The 14,199-nt window shown below is 40.9% G+C and overlaps 1 protein-coding gene across 1 annotated transcript in view; it reads left to right on the top strand.

Annotated features, from left to right (window-relative positions):
- dsc2l (desmocollin 2 like) overlaps positions 1–13,911 on the top strand; it is a 32,910-nt gene extending 18,999 nt beyond the window's left edge. The window contains exons 9-16 of the mRNA XM_048253155.1: positions 2,187–2,372; positions 3,105–3,349; positions 3,943–4,085; positions 6,949–7,170; positions 8,737–8,973; positions 11,250–11,359; positions 11,755–12,078; positions 12,674–13,911. Of these exons, the coding sequence (XP_048109112.1) occupies positions 2,187–2,372; positions 3,105–3,349; positions 3,943–4,085; positions 6,949–7,170; positions 8,737–8,973; positions 11,250–11,359; positions 11,755–12,078; positions 12,674–12,895 (1,689 nt within the window). The 3' untranslated portion in view covers positions 12,896–13,911. The remainder of the gene's footprint in view (positions 1–2,186; positions 2,373–3,104; positions 3,350–3,942; positions 4,086–6,948; positions 7,171–8,736; positions 8,974–11,249; positions 11,360–11,754; positions 12,079–12,673) is intronic.
- The last annotated feature ends 288 nt before the right edge of the window (positions 13,912–14,199 follow it).

Raw genomic sequence — 14,199 nt, 5'->3', positions numbered from 1 at the left:
AAGTAAACATTGTAGCCCATGTTGACAACACAAACATTATAGCTCAACTTCTGTTATGTGTTTTAACAAGACTTTAGTCGTATTGTCCATTTCCTAGCAGTAGCCTATTCATGGATTTCATACGGTCCCTTTCCACAGGAGTATTAATAAAGCACCAATGCATTCATAATCTAGGTGCTTGATTGTCTGTTGAAAGGGACCTGATGAAACCCATCAATAGACAATGAAACGTAGCCTGGCCTATTTGATACACAAACAAGCGGTGTACAACGTTAAACATTTGTTAAAATAAAAACAGGAGCATATATTTGTTAACTTTAACTAAAATGAGAACGGTAGAAGCTATAACATTATGACCATCAACAAGTAACGTTAGCTAACGTTATTCATGCCATGAATGAAACCCATGATGGGTTTCATCAGGTCCCTTCACACAGCCTAGCCCTAGGCTATAATCAAGCACCACGAAGTCTGCATTCATAATCTATTCTAGGTGCTTGATTCTATACACCTGTGGAAAGTGACCTGATGTTGAATAGAACCAGAGCCTAGTATCTGTAAGCCTACTTCTCTGGTTTACGTTAACGTTCTAGTTAAAACGCTCCTGGTAGGTAGGCCTAATGAACAAATGTATCTTAGTGCATTACGTTTGATTGTCGTTAGCTATCGAAACCTACAGCTAATCGGTCACTGTAAAGTTGACGACATATTAACGTTGATTAACAGTGGGTTTCCTTACATAATACATATCAACGTAGCAAGGTGCTAACGTCAACTATTTCACTAACACTAACGTTACCTAACGTTATAACGTTAGTTTAGTTATTTGTGACCCATCATTTAGCAGTTATGCTAACTATGCTAACCATGTTACTTAGCTAACCTAGCTAATCATTTTAGCAGTTATGCTAACTAGCATGCTAACATGCTCACTATGCTAACCATATGACTTAGCTAACTTAGCTAATCATTTTTAGTAGTTATGCTAACTATTCTAACTAGCATGCTAACTATGCTAACCATGTTACTTAGCTAATCATTTTTAGCAGTTTTGTTAAAAATGCTAACAATGTTAGCAATGCTAACATGCTAACTACGCTAACTAGCTACAGTGGGTAGGAGTCATAGTTGATGACAAGTAACAGTTACAATGGCTGAACAGTTAAAAAGTTCAGTAGTTTAAAGGGTTAAATTGTTTAACAGTGAAATATTGTAGTGCGGACTTTTATTTTGAAACAGTTTTTTGACAGAGGAAGCAGTTGAACAGGATGTGTAGTCTAAATAGGGCCAGTTTGTATGCTTAAAGCCTGAGACTGGCAGTTGATCCAGGTGGCCGGAACACCTGCCATAGGATTCTAATTGCTTAACGGCTCTATTGTGATGTCATCAGCCAATGTTAAGTCTATGGGGAAATTTTGAGTACCGGTAGTTTTTAATTAATAGTTTAAAAAGTATAAAAGTTACAAAGATGAAAAATTCATTGCCCGGGTGTCTAAAGTTTGAATGAAGTTTCTACGTTATGCGGTTGAAGCTGCATTAATTGCGTTAGAAGAAGAAGAAGAAGAAGCCTAGGAAGAACAGTACAGTGCATTTTCATGCACTGTAATAAGAAGAACAGCGATAATAGACCATTGCATTTACATGCAATGCAATAAGAAGAACAGCGATAATAGTCCATTGCATTTACATGCAATGCAATAATATTATTGTGTGTTCAACAAAGAGTCGAGATAGAAACTCCCTCATGGAGATTTAGGAAGTGAACCCTAGACATCTTTCTTACTGTGCCATCCATTTCAATTTGCTAATTTGGACCACCTGCAGGCATAATCAACCGTCAGCCGATAGACTTTCAGAGTCAGTGATTTACACTGCACTGGCTACTGGGTTTGCTGCAAAATTTTACTTGCCACAGCATCCTGCGGGTCAAGTTTAACAAACAGCAGCGTCAAACCATCCTTGTGTGTGTGGTGCAGGCCATTGGACATAATTGGTTTCAGAAGGCAACACTGTCATTGTTGTGTTGTATTTGAAAGAGCCATTTAGCAGATAAGCTAAGAAGCTTTTTCAATGAGGAGATACAATTAAACAATTAGAAAATACAATTGGTTTCAGAGTAGACATTTATCTGACAACACTATCTATCTGACTCTCACATCTCTGTGTGCGCTGTGTGTGTCTGACAGTACAAGGCCCGAGTTGAGGAGAACAAAGCTAACATACTGGTTCTGCGGATCCCGGTGGAGGACAAGGACCTGAAGGGAACACCCAACTGGAAAGTAGTCTTCAAGATCGTCAAAGGAAATGAAAAAGGATATTTCAGGGTGGACACAGACCCTAAAACCAATGAGTGCCTGCTCTACGTCATCAAAGTGAGACATGCACATACACACACTCACATGCACACGCATGCACACACACACACACACATACACACACAAATACACACACATACACACACACACACGCACACACACACACACAAAAGTTACTACTGAATTACAGTTTCTGGTTTGATGGAAATTCTGATTTGGGGTCTGGTTCAGTGTTGACCTGCGCAGTTAAAAGCCCTGTTCAGCTGTGACTGTCTGCCTATCTCTAATGTACTGTCTGTACTCTTAATCACCGTTTGCGTTTCTGACTTAGCTGGCTACAGCTAACGAATGTACAGCTCTGTTATGGCTTCAGAACACCCGTTATTAATAGGTCCTCTCATCTCGGACGTGCATGCTGAAATGAGCTCACCTCTCACACCCTGCTCTCACACACACAGACGCAGACACACCCTGCCCTCACACACACAGATGCACAGACACACCCTGCTCTCACACACACAGATGCACAGACACACCCTGCTCTCACTGCTGTGCTCAGGATGCCATAGCATGGCAGCTCGTTCATCAAAAGTGAAATTCACTATCTTCAATACATGCCGGTGACACTTTGGGTTCCTGTTGATTTGTTCATGAATTGTTTTGGCAATGTTCACCACTTCCATTTTTACATCATATAAAATATTTAAGTCATATAAAATCTCTCTCTCATATAATCTCTCTCTCTCTCTATCACCCCCAATGTCTCTCCTCTGCCCCCCTCTCTCTTAGCCTCTGGATCATGAGGAAGGAGGTCAACTTATGCTGGAGATGGTGGCCGAGAACGAGGCTCCTCTGGTGGGCAGTGGTGCCTGGATGCAGGTCCCTGTGGAGCTGACGGTGGGGGACGAGGACGAGGGGCCTGTGTTCTCGCCGCCCCTCCTCCGTCTCAGAGTCCAGGAGAACATCCCCAACGGCACACTCATCGGCACCTACACGGCCGTAGATCCAGAGACTAGGAACAGCAATGGCATCACGTAAGGATGTGTGTGTGTGTGGTGTGTGTGTGTGTGTGTGAGAGAGAGAGAGAGAAAGAGAGAAAGAGGAAGAGCAAGAGAAAGAGGGAGAGAGAAAGAGTGTGTAGGATATGTGTGAGTAAAGATTGTGTGTGTCTGTGTGTGTGTGTGTGTGTGTTTGAGGGGACAGAGTATCAATCATTGTGGAATATTCATGATCATGATATTCGTATCATGATATTCTATCTTCTATTTAAGCAATAAGCCCCAAGAAGCCGTAGGTTACAGTGATTTTAAAACAGCTAAGGGGCTTTGTCAGTACCTAAAACCCCCCTTAGCTTTTCTAAAAATCACTGGAACCTACAGACTCGAGTTGCTTATTGCTTTTCTAAAACGGATACCACATATACCAGGCAAGATTTCACAGAATAAAGGAATGGCAATGAGAAATGTAACGATTTATTCATAGATAATCATTCTTCTGCCAAGCAATGTCGAGATGCAAAATCACTTATGAACACAAATCACTTAATTGTGAACATTTTCAACCATATGCTTTTTTATAGGTCAAGATCACTAACTACTGGTGTGATTTAATTTCCCTGTCCAATCAGATACTATGAAGACACCGATCCCGCCTCATGGATAAGTGTGGATGAGAACACAGGAGGGCTGAAGACCACAAACACGATCGACCGAGAGTCTAAATTTGTCTCCAACGGCATGTACAACATCACGGTGCGAGCTGTGGACACAAGTGAGTAAGGAATGTGTTAGGGCTGCAGCTATCGATTCTTTTTGTAATCGATTAATCTAGCACTTTATTGATCGATTAATCGGATATTTTTTTTTTTTTTGCATTTTTAAACAACCAAAACAAATAACGCATAATGAAAATGACATTGCTGTAAAATGATCAAGCAATTAGCACAGAGGTATTTATTCTAACTCCCAACATAGGGCTCCAAAACTAAGCCCATTTATTGCAATTTACCCATTTAGTGTTTATAAGTGCCAGTGCCAACAATTAAATAATGTTCAAAATGCTCTCTGTAAAATTGCAACCTCTTGTGCATGACTTTTCATGCTGTTTCCTGACATCAAAGTAAATATCTGTTTTATGTCGATTTCTACACCTGCAGCATTTGGCATTAGGCTACTAACAAATAATTTTACCATTACTAAAAAATAGCCTACCATTAGGCTACTAACAAATAATTTTACCATTAGGCTACTAAAAAAAAATTCTGGAGTGAGCCTATTTGCTATGGTAACCTAGCAACCTGTGTGTGTACGCGTGCGGTGCGTGAGGGAAGATGAGGGTACATGCATGTGTATAAGAAGGGGTTCTTTTTTTAGTCATAGGCTACTGTCTTGCAATTGAACGTGAATAAGTTTACTACTTAAAAGCATCAAAGCTAAACATTATATCACGACATCACTACAAATACAGTATGTGATTAAAATCAGCCAACATCAATGTAGGCTATAGGCTACGTACAGTAGATAGATAGATAGGCTAGATCAGTGGTCCCCAAACTTTTTCTTCCGAGGGCCAGCTTACTATGCCTGGCTGTAAGAGAGGGCCAGAGACTCAGAGTTTATCAGTAACCATAAATAGCTTAGTGCTGTGAACAACAGCAGTCTACCTTAGTTGAATATTCCATTACATTTAATCTATAGGCTATTGCAATTTAATACCATTGTTAGCTGTGTTTATATTGCCGTCATGCCATATCAGTGTAAAATGTAACTCAAATTAAATAATACTAATAAAAAGACTTTTGCATTCCCAAAAGTATTAGCAGGTAGTCCCAAAAGTATATTTAATTAAAAATGTGTGAACTCTGAATTTTATGAAGTGCTGAAGTGGTCTGAAATGACCACCATTTTAACTTTCACTCACCTGAACTTGTGAACATTGTATGAACATTTGAACCAATAAAAATAATTATCCCAGAAAGTCCCAGAAAAATGACTTGAATATAAGTTAGTTAGTTATTAACAATTCATTGATAAACTTTTAGAATACTTTGAGCACTGATGCAGTCAGCATAGGCCTCTTACATTGTTTGCAGATAGGCCTACACTTCATTCCGTTTTTGATGGCAAACGCGAAACAGCGCCAAAACAACCACCAGTGGACAAAAGGAGTATTACATGTGTACTGTTAAGACTCGCCATAGAGAATGAATGGGGGAAATTGCGGAGGTTATAGTTTGACGATGTCGTCCTCCCGTGCGGGCCGGTTGCTATATACCACGGACATGTTTTGGGGGGCCACCCAAAATGAGGTGGCGGGCCGTAGTTTGGGGACCACTGGGCTAGATAAATTGATAGATAGCCTACTTTATTGACGCTTGGTGAAACAGCATGGAGTGGATGTTTTCGGTTCAGATGCTTGTTCTTTTCCTTTTTGAGTATGTAATGATCCCAAAACTTTATTTGAAAACTTTCTCTGCAACTCTCTTACACATTCTCTGACATTTATGGACATCTTGACTCCGCAATCGCGCCAGCTAATAATAATTCAGATGTATCACGATTTACGCGCTAGTGGTGTGCTTCCTGAACAACGGTCCGTGTGGAACAATCAGATCCCTGCGCGTATAGTGCGCGTCATAGGAATTTAAGGAGGCTTCGAGGCAGGGTTTTTGCTTCAAGTAATTTTTGTAATCGAGTTATTCGAGTAACTTGATGAATCGTTTCAGCCCTAGAATGTGTGTAAAAGGGTCAGCCCCTTGTAAAACTGTCAGAGCACAAACAAAGGGGACTGTGTCTTTTCTTTCCAGAATCTGTCAGGTGTTTAAGAGGTGTGGTGTGGTTGTCGCTGTAAAACAATTTCATTTGTTTGTGGAGAAATACATTTGAAAATGCTGGCTAGTTCAATTTGTCCTCCAGGTGATGAAGGCGGGCCACAAAAAGCAATAACGTTTTCTATGTAATTATTTATCCTTTTTGAAATTATGCTCATGGGCAGTCGTTTAACTTTCAAATTTTTGTTTTGTTTAATAAATTAGGTTCAGCATCTTTCAAGAATCTTCTTATGCATAATTTTAGCTTCTTGATTGGCTATTCCTGTTTATGTTGGGTGTTGACATAATGCCACTTAGTGATACCTCCTACTGACACACCTGTAACACACTACGAAGATTGATGTACTCAAATTTACCTTAAATTACCTGTGAAAACATACCAAACCAGGACCAAAGTCCTTATTTGTAAAACAGGCCCTTAATTTTACCTTAAATGCCATTTTAAAGTGTAAGTGTGAAACCCCTTAATCTTATATATAAGGTATCAAGTCAGGGGTTCTCTTTATTTGTTTCGATTAAGGGGGTAATTAAGGACAATTTAAGATGTATATGTTGATTCAGGGATTCCTTGATTAAGGGGGAATATTAAGGGGAAATTAAAAAAGTAAGGGGTAAATTCAGTAGGCTTTTCTCCTTAATCACCCTTAATCTATGCACATTTCTACTTTAAAAACTACTTAATTATAGAAGGGCTTTAAGGTCAAAAGTAAGACATTTATAAGGGGTGAAATGAAAGGGTTTTGTTTCAAAGTGATAAGAGTAAAGGGACTCCCTGTTCTTTACGTGCCATGCGCTCTCCCTCAGTTAAAAAACAAGGCATTGGGACAGTGCTGATTGTGATTGACGATGTGAACGACAACAACCCGAAGATCACCGCCCCGGACCAGATTCTATGTGAGCAGGAGGGTGAGCTCGGGTCCATTACACTTCACGCTGAGGATGCTGATGCCAGACCATACGGGGAGCCCTTCACATTTGAACTAGGAGAGGAGGCAGATGGCAAGTGGAAACTGAAGGATGCCAAAGGTAAGCTGCAGGTTACCATGGAAGCAAAGTTTTGATTTAGGCCCTTTTGACAAACTGGCAAACAGATGAGAAGCTTTGACATTGTGACTTCTACATTCGGTCACATATTTTTTGTTGTCCAACAATGACATTACATTTCATATGATTTGGAACAATCTACACAGGGCATACAACTCAATTCCATTCACATTCCAAAAGCATTTCATTTGTGAAGCGTAAAAATCGTTTTTGAATGTGTGCAGTGCTCTCACATCTGGTGTCGCCAGTTTCATTGATTGTAATTGAAACTAATTCATGCAAACTAATTCACTCCGCAAACACAATGCTTCATTTGTGTGCCCAGTGTATGTCACCAGCTAGGCAGGGCCATAATCTTAACAAGTGTATGTCACCAGCTAGGCAGGGCCATAATCTCAACAAGTGTATCTCACCAGCTAGGCAGGGCCATAATCTCAACAAGTGTATTATATGCAAATGCTGAGCGATGCGACAGCCAATCCAAGTGAAGACAACATGACGTACGTTGCTTGAAACTTACCTCAAAAAAATTATCTAAGATGGTGGAGCAGCTCATAGATGGTGGCATTTCTATATAAAACAAATATGTTCAGGGTTTGTAGAAATTAGCGAGAAAGAAGCACTATGACAAAAAATATGTCGGGCGTGATGTACAATCTATCTAGCCTGGCAAGCCAAACTCAGTGAATAGAGGTCAGTATAATCTGGTCAGTAGAGGACCGTTTTGAATCGTTTAATAGCATGGTGACAGGTGTAGACATATTGTTTACTTTGAACGTTCACTGTGTGCTGTTTGTGTTTCACTAATTCACCGATTGGGTTAAATGCAGAGATCAAATTTCCCTCACGGGATCAAAAAAGTATATATACTATACTATACTAATCACATTGATCAGGGATTCCTGACTTTACTTCCTACTTTGCCTAAACTTTACAAACAGACAAAAAACACCATTGGTAGTCAGGAAACAATCAATGTGAGCCTACCTTTGCTGTAAATAAATGTACACATTCTTCCCACTGCAATTTTTGATGTTTGCAGGCGTTGCTACTACCTTTTACTACAACCTCTTTCGGTTTCGAATCTATAACGTCATCTCCTCTTGTCGCTGATTGGGCAGGTAGTCTGCTGACCTAAGGGAAGCATTAGTGAACTGTGTTCCAGACTAGTACAGACTAGTATCTCCCTAAAAGGAGAGTAGGTAGGCGTGGCCAGGCTACGATCTATCTGCCATCTATCTGCACAGTCTTGTTTATAAGCTAGGAACACCCAGTCAGCAGCAAGTTGCTGGTTGTCTTTGTCTCCTGTGACTGCAGGGAAATAGAGTATATAGTGTGCCAACATGGGACCTTGTTGCCCTCCATATAAAAACAGTTGGCCATGAGATAATCCACCATCCTCACCAGATGACACAGTCTTTTGGACTGAGATTGTGACCATGATGGATAGAAAGACAGATTGTAAATAATCAATCACTCTCCTCTTTCTTTCTTTCTTTATTTCTCTCGCTCTCTCTTTCTCTCGTTTCCCTCTCTCTGCATTCTCAGGCACTTCAGTGGTGCTTCAGCAGGCCGTGGCTCTGCCCTTAGGCCTCTACAACGTCCCTGTGGTGGTCAGAGACCTGCAGGGCGTAGGGGAGGTCCAGATGGTCAACGTGAGAGTGTGTGAGTGTGTGACAGACACGCCGGGAGAGGAGGTGTGTGCAGCGCAGAAGCGGTCGGCTGTTTTGGGGAGCTGGGGAGTGCTGGCCATGCTGTTGGCCCTGCTACTGCTGCTGCTGCTTGGTGAGTGACCCTCGCAGGAGACATGTACTCAAGCTCACACATACACACACACACACACACACACACATACACACACACATACACACCACTCAAACACACACACATAAACACACACACACACACACACACACACACACCACTCAAACAGACATACACCACCAAAACACACACACACACGAACACAGAAATGCATTGCACACACAAGCACACACACACACACACACACACATGAACACAGAAATGCAAATCTTTAAAGCAAACATTCGCCTCACATTATAAATACTTTTGTCATAATATGACATTTTGGATACATCATGTACACACTGCTCAAAACCTAAAGCTATTCTGTCTTTCATAGGCATTATATATGTATTTCCATAGAAGAGTGAAAGTTATAGTATCTACCGAGAGAAGTTGAAATATACAGTAAAAATGCAAGCAATATTGAAACCAAAAATAGTGATTTCCCCCAAATAATTTGCTGTTGCGAATACAGTATTTTACAGCCAGCAAGAAAAAAACAAAGCAAAATACAATGACCACCAGATGTAAATGGAGTTTTGAAAAAGCTGATTTTGCCTAAGACGGAAATGACTGACTACTATCAAATTACTTTGCTTCTTCCAAAGAAAAGTGTGTGTGAGTGTGTGTGTGTGTGTGTGTCTGTGTGTGTGTATGGGGGCGGGGTAGGTCTATAGAAAAATGTATTGAGCTAATGGTAACTTGGGGAGAAACAAAAATAGAGTAAAAAAGATACGTTTTACATAAAGTCGACTTTTTGTAGAACATTACTGTAAGCTAAAGTCCGATTACTGCAATTTTCCTTTCAAAGTATAGCATTGGTTCTGAACATTTCAACCGGAAATTGAGATTGAAAGGGTCCATACCAGGGCTTGAAAACGAAATTACTTTTCAAACGTTCCGTTCCGAACGGTTCAGGTAGGCCTATGTTTAACGTTTTCGTTCTTGCATGCGTTCCGCCACCAACATATCGGTCCTGAACCGGTTCGGAATGCAAAATATTGTTCGTTCTTAAACTTCCGCCAGTGTTTGGCGGGCCTATCAAGTCTATTTTTGTGGACTTTACCTTAGAATAGACGTACTCATTATTTCCCCTTGATTTAGCCTATACCGTAGCTATGCCCAAAAATAATAAATCACAGGCGGCATCCAAAAACATTCAGATGGGCTATCCATCCCATAGCCTACAGACTTACTCTAGGCCTAACCTATGCCTATAAATAATTTCTTATCAAAAATATTTCTGGATACGTGCTAAACTCCTTACCTGGTTGTAGCCTAAGTTTTATCCATATGGAGATCTTCAAAGGCTTGCGCTATAATGCCAACCCTGTTTATAAACGAACCTGTCTGTTGCTGACAAGGCCTATCTCAAATTTCCTGTTTAACTCTTCTACATAGAATAGGCTATAATTGCACAAACATTTCAAATCCCGACTTTAAAACTACAAGGCGTGGACAGGCAAAATAGGCTATTACGCATAGGCTACAAACAATTTCCAAATCAGTTTCAGTAGCCTACGCTACGCTGAGCTGGCCTAAGATCCCGTGGGCAGACGGATAGGTTACATTACAACAGCAAGACAAAATATACACATTTGGACCAAATGTCCATTTATTCGTTTTTTTTTTTTTCAAACTGCAGAAATCAAATTATTAGGCTGTTCGCCTACAATCAAACGAGTAGAACACTTAGGATATGCTTTTGTGAAATTTTATAAAATATATAGAGAACGGAAAAAAACGTTATTAACCGGTTTTGTGGATTTCAGAATAACGGTTCTGTTCCGGAACAGTTGAAGACCATTTTGTTTTCGTTTCCGTTTCCGCTCCTCGTAAAATTCCGTTCGTTTTCGGTTTTCGTTCCTTGAATCGGTTCGGAGCCCTGGTCCATACCTATACTAAGCCAATGATTGGATGGCGTAATGAGTGTTTACACATGTGAAGAGAGAGAGAGTGAAGCACTGTTGATTTAGTGTGGCATTTTGATGGGTTGTGTTTGAAAAATGAAATCAAGTTACTTCCTGTTAGATTTTTGTGTGTTAAGTAGAAAATTGCGTGTGGTGTTTTGCAAAATGTTTTTTAGTAAATTGAAAACTGATTCAAACACTGAGAATTAGTGTATGGTTTTGCAGATTTGGTGTGGGGTTATGTTTGGAAGACATGTTTAGAAAATTGTGTGACAAGCAAAGATTTATATCACAAGCAGTTGAAAAAAAACTGTAAATGATCAGTCTGATTGTTCCATGTTGTAGTCCTGCTCTTCGTCTTCATCTGTTCCACTAAGAGGGAGAAGCTGTACATCGATGATGGTAGCGGAGGCATGCTGCTAAAGTCTAACATAGAAGCCCCAGGAGAGGAAGTGGTGAGAGAACTCACACACTTACACACACACACACACATGCACTTACACATGCACAAACACACACACACACACACACACACACACACACACATGCACTTACACATGCACAAACACACACACACACACAAACACACACACACGTGCACTCACACACACACACACACACACACACACACACATTCTTGGTTTTAAAGAATCTGGAAGGTGTAGGTGTAGGTACTGACAGGTGATTGGTGTTAAAGAATCTGTAATCATAATTTGGGTCTAGCACCAAAATGTGGGAAAGCGCATCCTTTAAAACAATTAACATTTTCTGTTTTGTCATATCACTTCTTCACTATCTTCTATCTGATGACTGTTAACTGTGCTGTTGTTGTTGTTTACACATTCAACAGAAGACAGACCCATTTCTGCTGGTGTGCCCCAGTCCCGTGGAGGCGGTGGACAGCCAGTTAAAGGGGCAGGGGGTCGGCCTGGGCGGGGGAATAGGCGGAGGTATGGGTGGGGGTATGGGTGGAGGTATGGGTGGGGGTCTGGATCAGCAGCACATGTACCAGGAGAACGCTTTCCAGACCTCCAACCGGGAGTTTGTGACCGAGGGACATACCAACATCTACACCTCTGGACAATATGGCCAGGGGTTCTATGGGGATGCAGGCTTCGTCAACTACTCTGGGGCGCTTGATATGTGGAGGAGCAACGAGCTTTACCTGGACAAGGTGAGCAAAACTTTCACATGCTGTACGTTGCAGTCTCCAGTAACAATTTTGTACAGTTAATACAAATACTCATCCCATACTCATTTAAAAGGGAAATCCGATGTGAACATTCATTGGGGAGCAATAAAACACTAATCCGATGCTTTCTAAACTAGCATGTTTTTAGCTGATGCTAATCATGCTAAGCATGTCCAAAATCCATTTTACACCGGATTTCCCCTTTAAAACAGACTGTGATAAAGTTGATAAGAGGTTGACTGACTGATGTCACAAGTTTGATGAAGTCGACAATAACAGTGTCTTTCTTTGCTCTCTATGATGCCTGAGAGGGCAAAACTGACCTTTCAATTCTCTAATGGACACAGTTTTGACTTGGCAAGATTCTATCTTCTCTGACTGGGTCAATTCTAATTATCCTATTTAAAAGTGTTCATTATTGTTTTTGCAAATAGGTCCCCTTTCACGTAAATAAATATACAAAAATGAATCATGGACAATGACACTGGGTCAATGGGCAAAAAAGTCCTAAATAAATGCCCTGTTTTGTTGATTGTCTTTGTTGATGTTTGTCTTTGTTGTTGATGTTGTCCGGCAGAAACTGGTCTACTTCTATGAGGAGGCAGACGGGCGGTATGCGGATGATCTGCTGAAGGATTATGGGTACGAGGGGGAGGGCTCGTCGGTGGGGTCGCTGGACTGCTTGAGCCTGATGGGCATCGAGGAGGACTCCCTGGACTTCTTGGACACGCTGGGTCCTAAGTTCCGCCTTCTGGCACACGCCTGCACACGCACGGCCGACGACGAGGAGGAAGAGTGAGGAGAGAGGGTGTCGGAGGAAGGGAGCAGAGGGAATGAGTTGGAGGAAGGGAACGAGGGAGTGCATGATGATGAGAAACAGATGAGGCGTCTGTTTTCACGGAAAACGACTGCGGAGGTCAGAGAGGAGTGATGTCACCGCGAGAGAGATATCGGGACGCTTTCTAACCAACATGCTGACACACACTGGATTCAACAGGCTGCCTCCTCAAACTACTTGCTTGTGTGTGTGTGTGTGTGTATCTGTAAGTGTGAGTCAATGAACAAGAGGATAGAGAGAAAGAGTAAGAAAGCATAAAGTTGTTTTGAGTGTACCTTTTACTGTTTTTTTCCCCATGTGAATGATATTATGTGACTTACTGACTTTAATGACTCTTTATTAGTGCTTTCTCCAGAGAAGGGAAGGAATAAATCATGATCAAATAATTGTCACTCAGTCCCAAGATGATCATCTACTCAAACATTCAAAGCTATTCAAAATAGCTTGTGTGTGTGAGTGAGTGTGTTTGTGTGTGTGTCTGTGTCTGTGTGTTTGAGGGTGTGTCATGCAACTCTTCTCTATTTGTATTAGATACATGAACACCATCTGTGCATGTGTGTGTGACTACTATGTGTCTGTGTGTATGTGTAATCTGTGTAGGCGTGTGTGTGTGTGTGCGCGCGCGCATATCTGTGTGTTTCCTCATAAGAGTAAGTCTGCTTGAGAACACCATGGGAGTGTGTACTGTGGGAAGGGGAAGTTTCCTGTTCGAGACGTGCGAGTACACTTAGCTCTCATTGGTATTACAGTCATGAACTTTGACCCCAAGAATCCCACCTTCTTCGTTAGATTGAACTTTAACTTTAGCTGCGAAGCCTGCAGTTTTATGTGGGGGAGAATGTGGTGTGATTTGGCTGCATTGGTGTGTGCTTTTTCCTTGCCTTTTTATACAATAATACTTTCACACTGGTAAAGCAGTCAATGTATGTAGTTTTTTTTCATGCTGGACTTTCAAATAAAAAAGACAACTTGGTTGATTTCGAGCCTTTGTATTCTTTTAGTAATCAGAGACACTAGCTGCATTTATGAAAACTTCTCACTATGTGTAGTGAGACTCAGCATGCTTGCGAGGGAGTCATTTCTTAAATAAAAACTTTGATGTTATAGAAATGTTATTTATTGACCAATAGATTGATACATAGATTGATATATTAATAATATATAGATATAGATAGATACTTTATTGATCCCCAGGGGAAATTCAAGGTCTCAGCAGCATACAGACAACACAAACACATTCTTTAACAGCAGACAGAGTAATTAAT

Source organism: Alosa alosa, chromosome 9 (assembly GCF_017589495.1).
Source record: "Alosa alosa isolate M-15738 ecotype Scorff River chromosome 9, AALO_Geno_1.1, whole genome shotgun sequence".
Lineage (NCBI taxonomy): Eukaryota > Metazoa > Chordata > Actinopteri > Clupeiformes > Clupeidae > Alosa > Alosa alosa.
The sequence above is the reverse complement of the archived record's forward strand: the minus strand, read 5'-3'. Positions and strand labels throughout refer to the sequence as shown.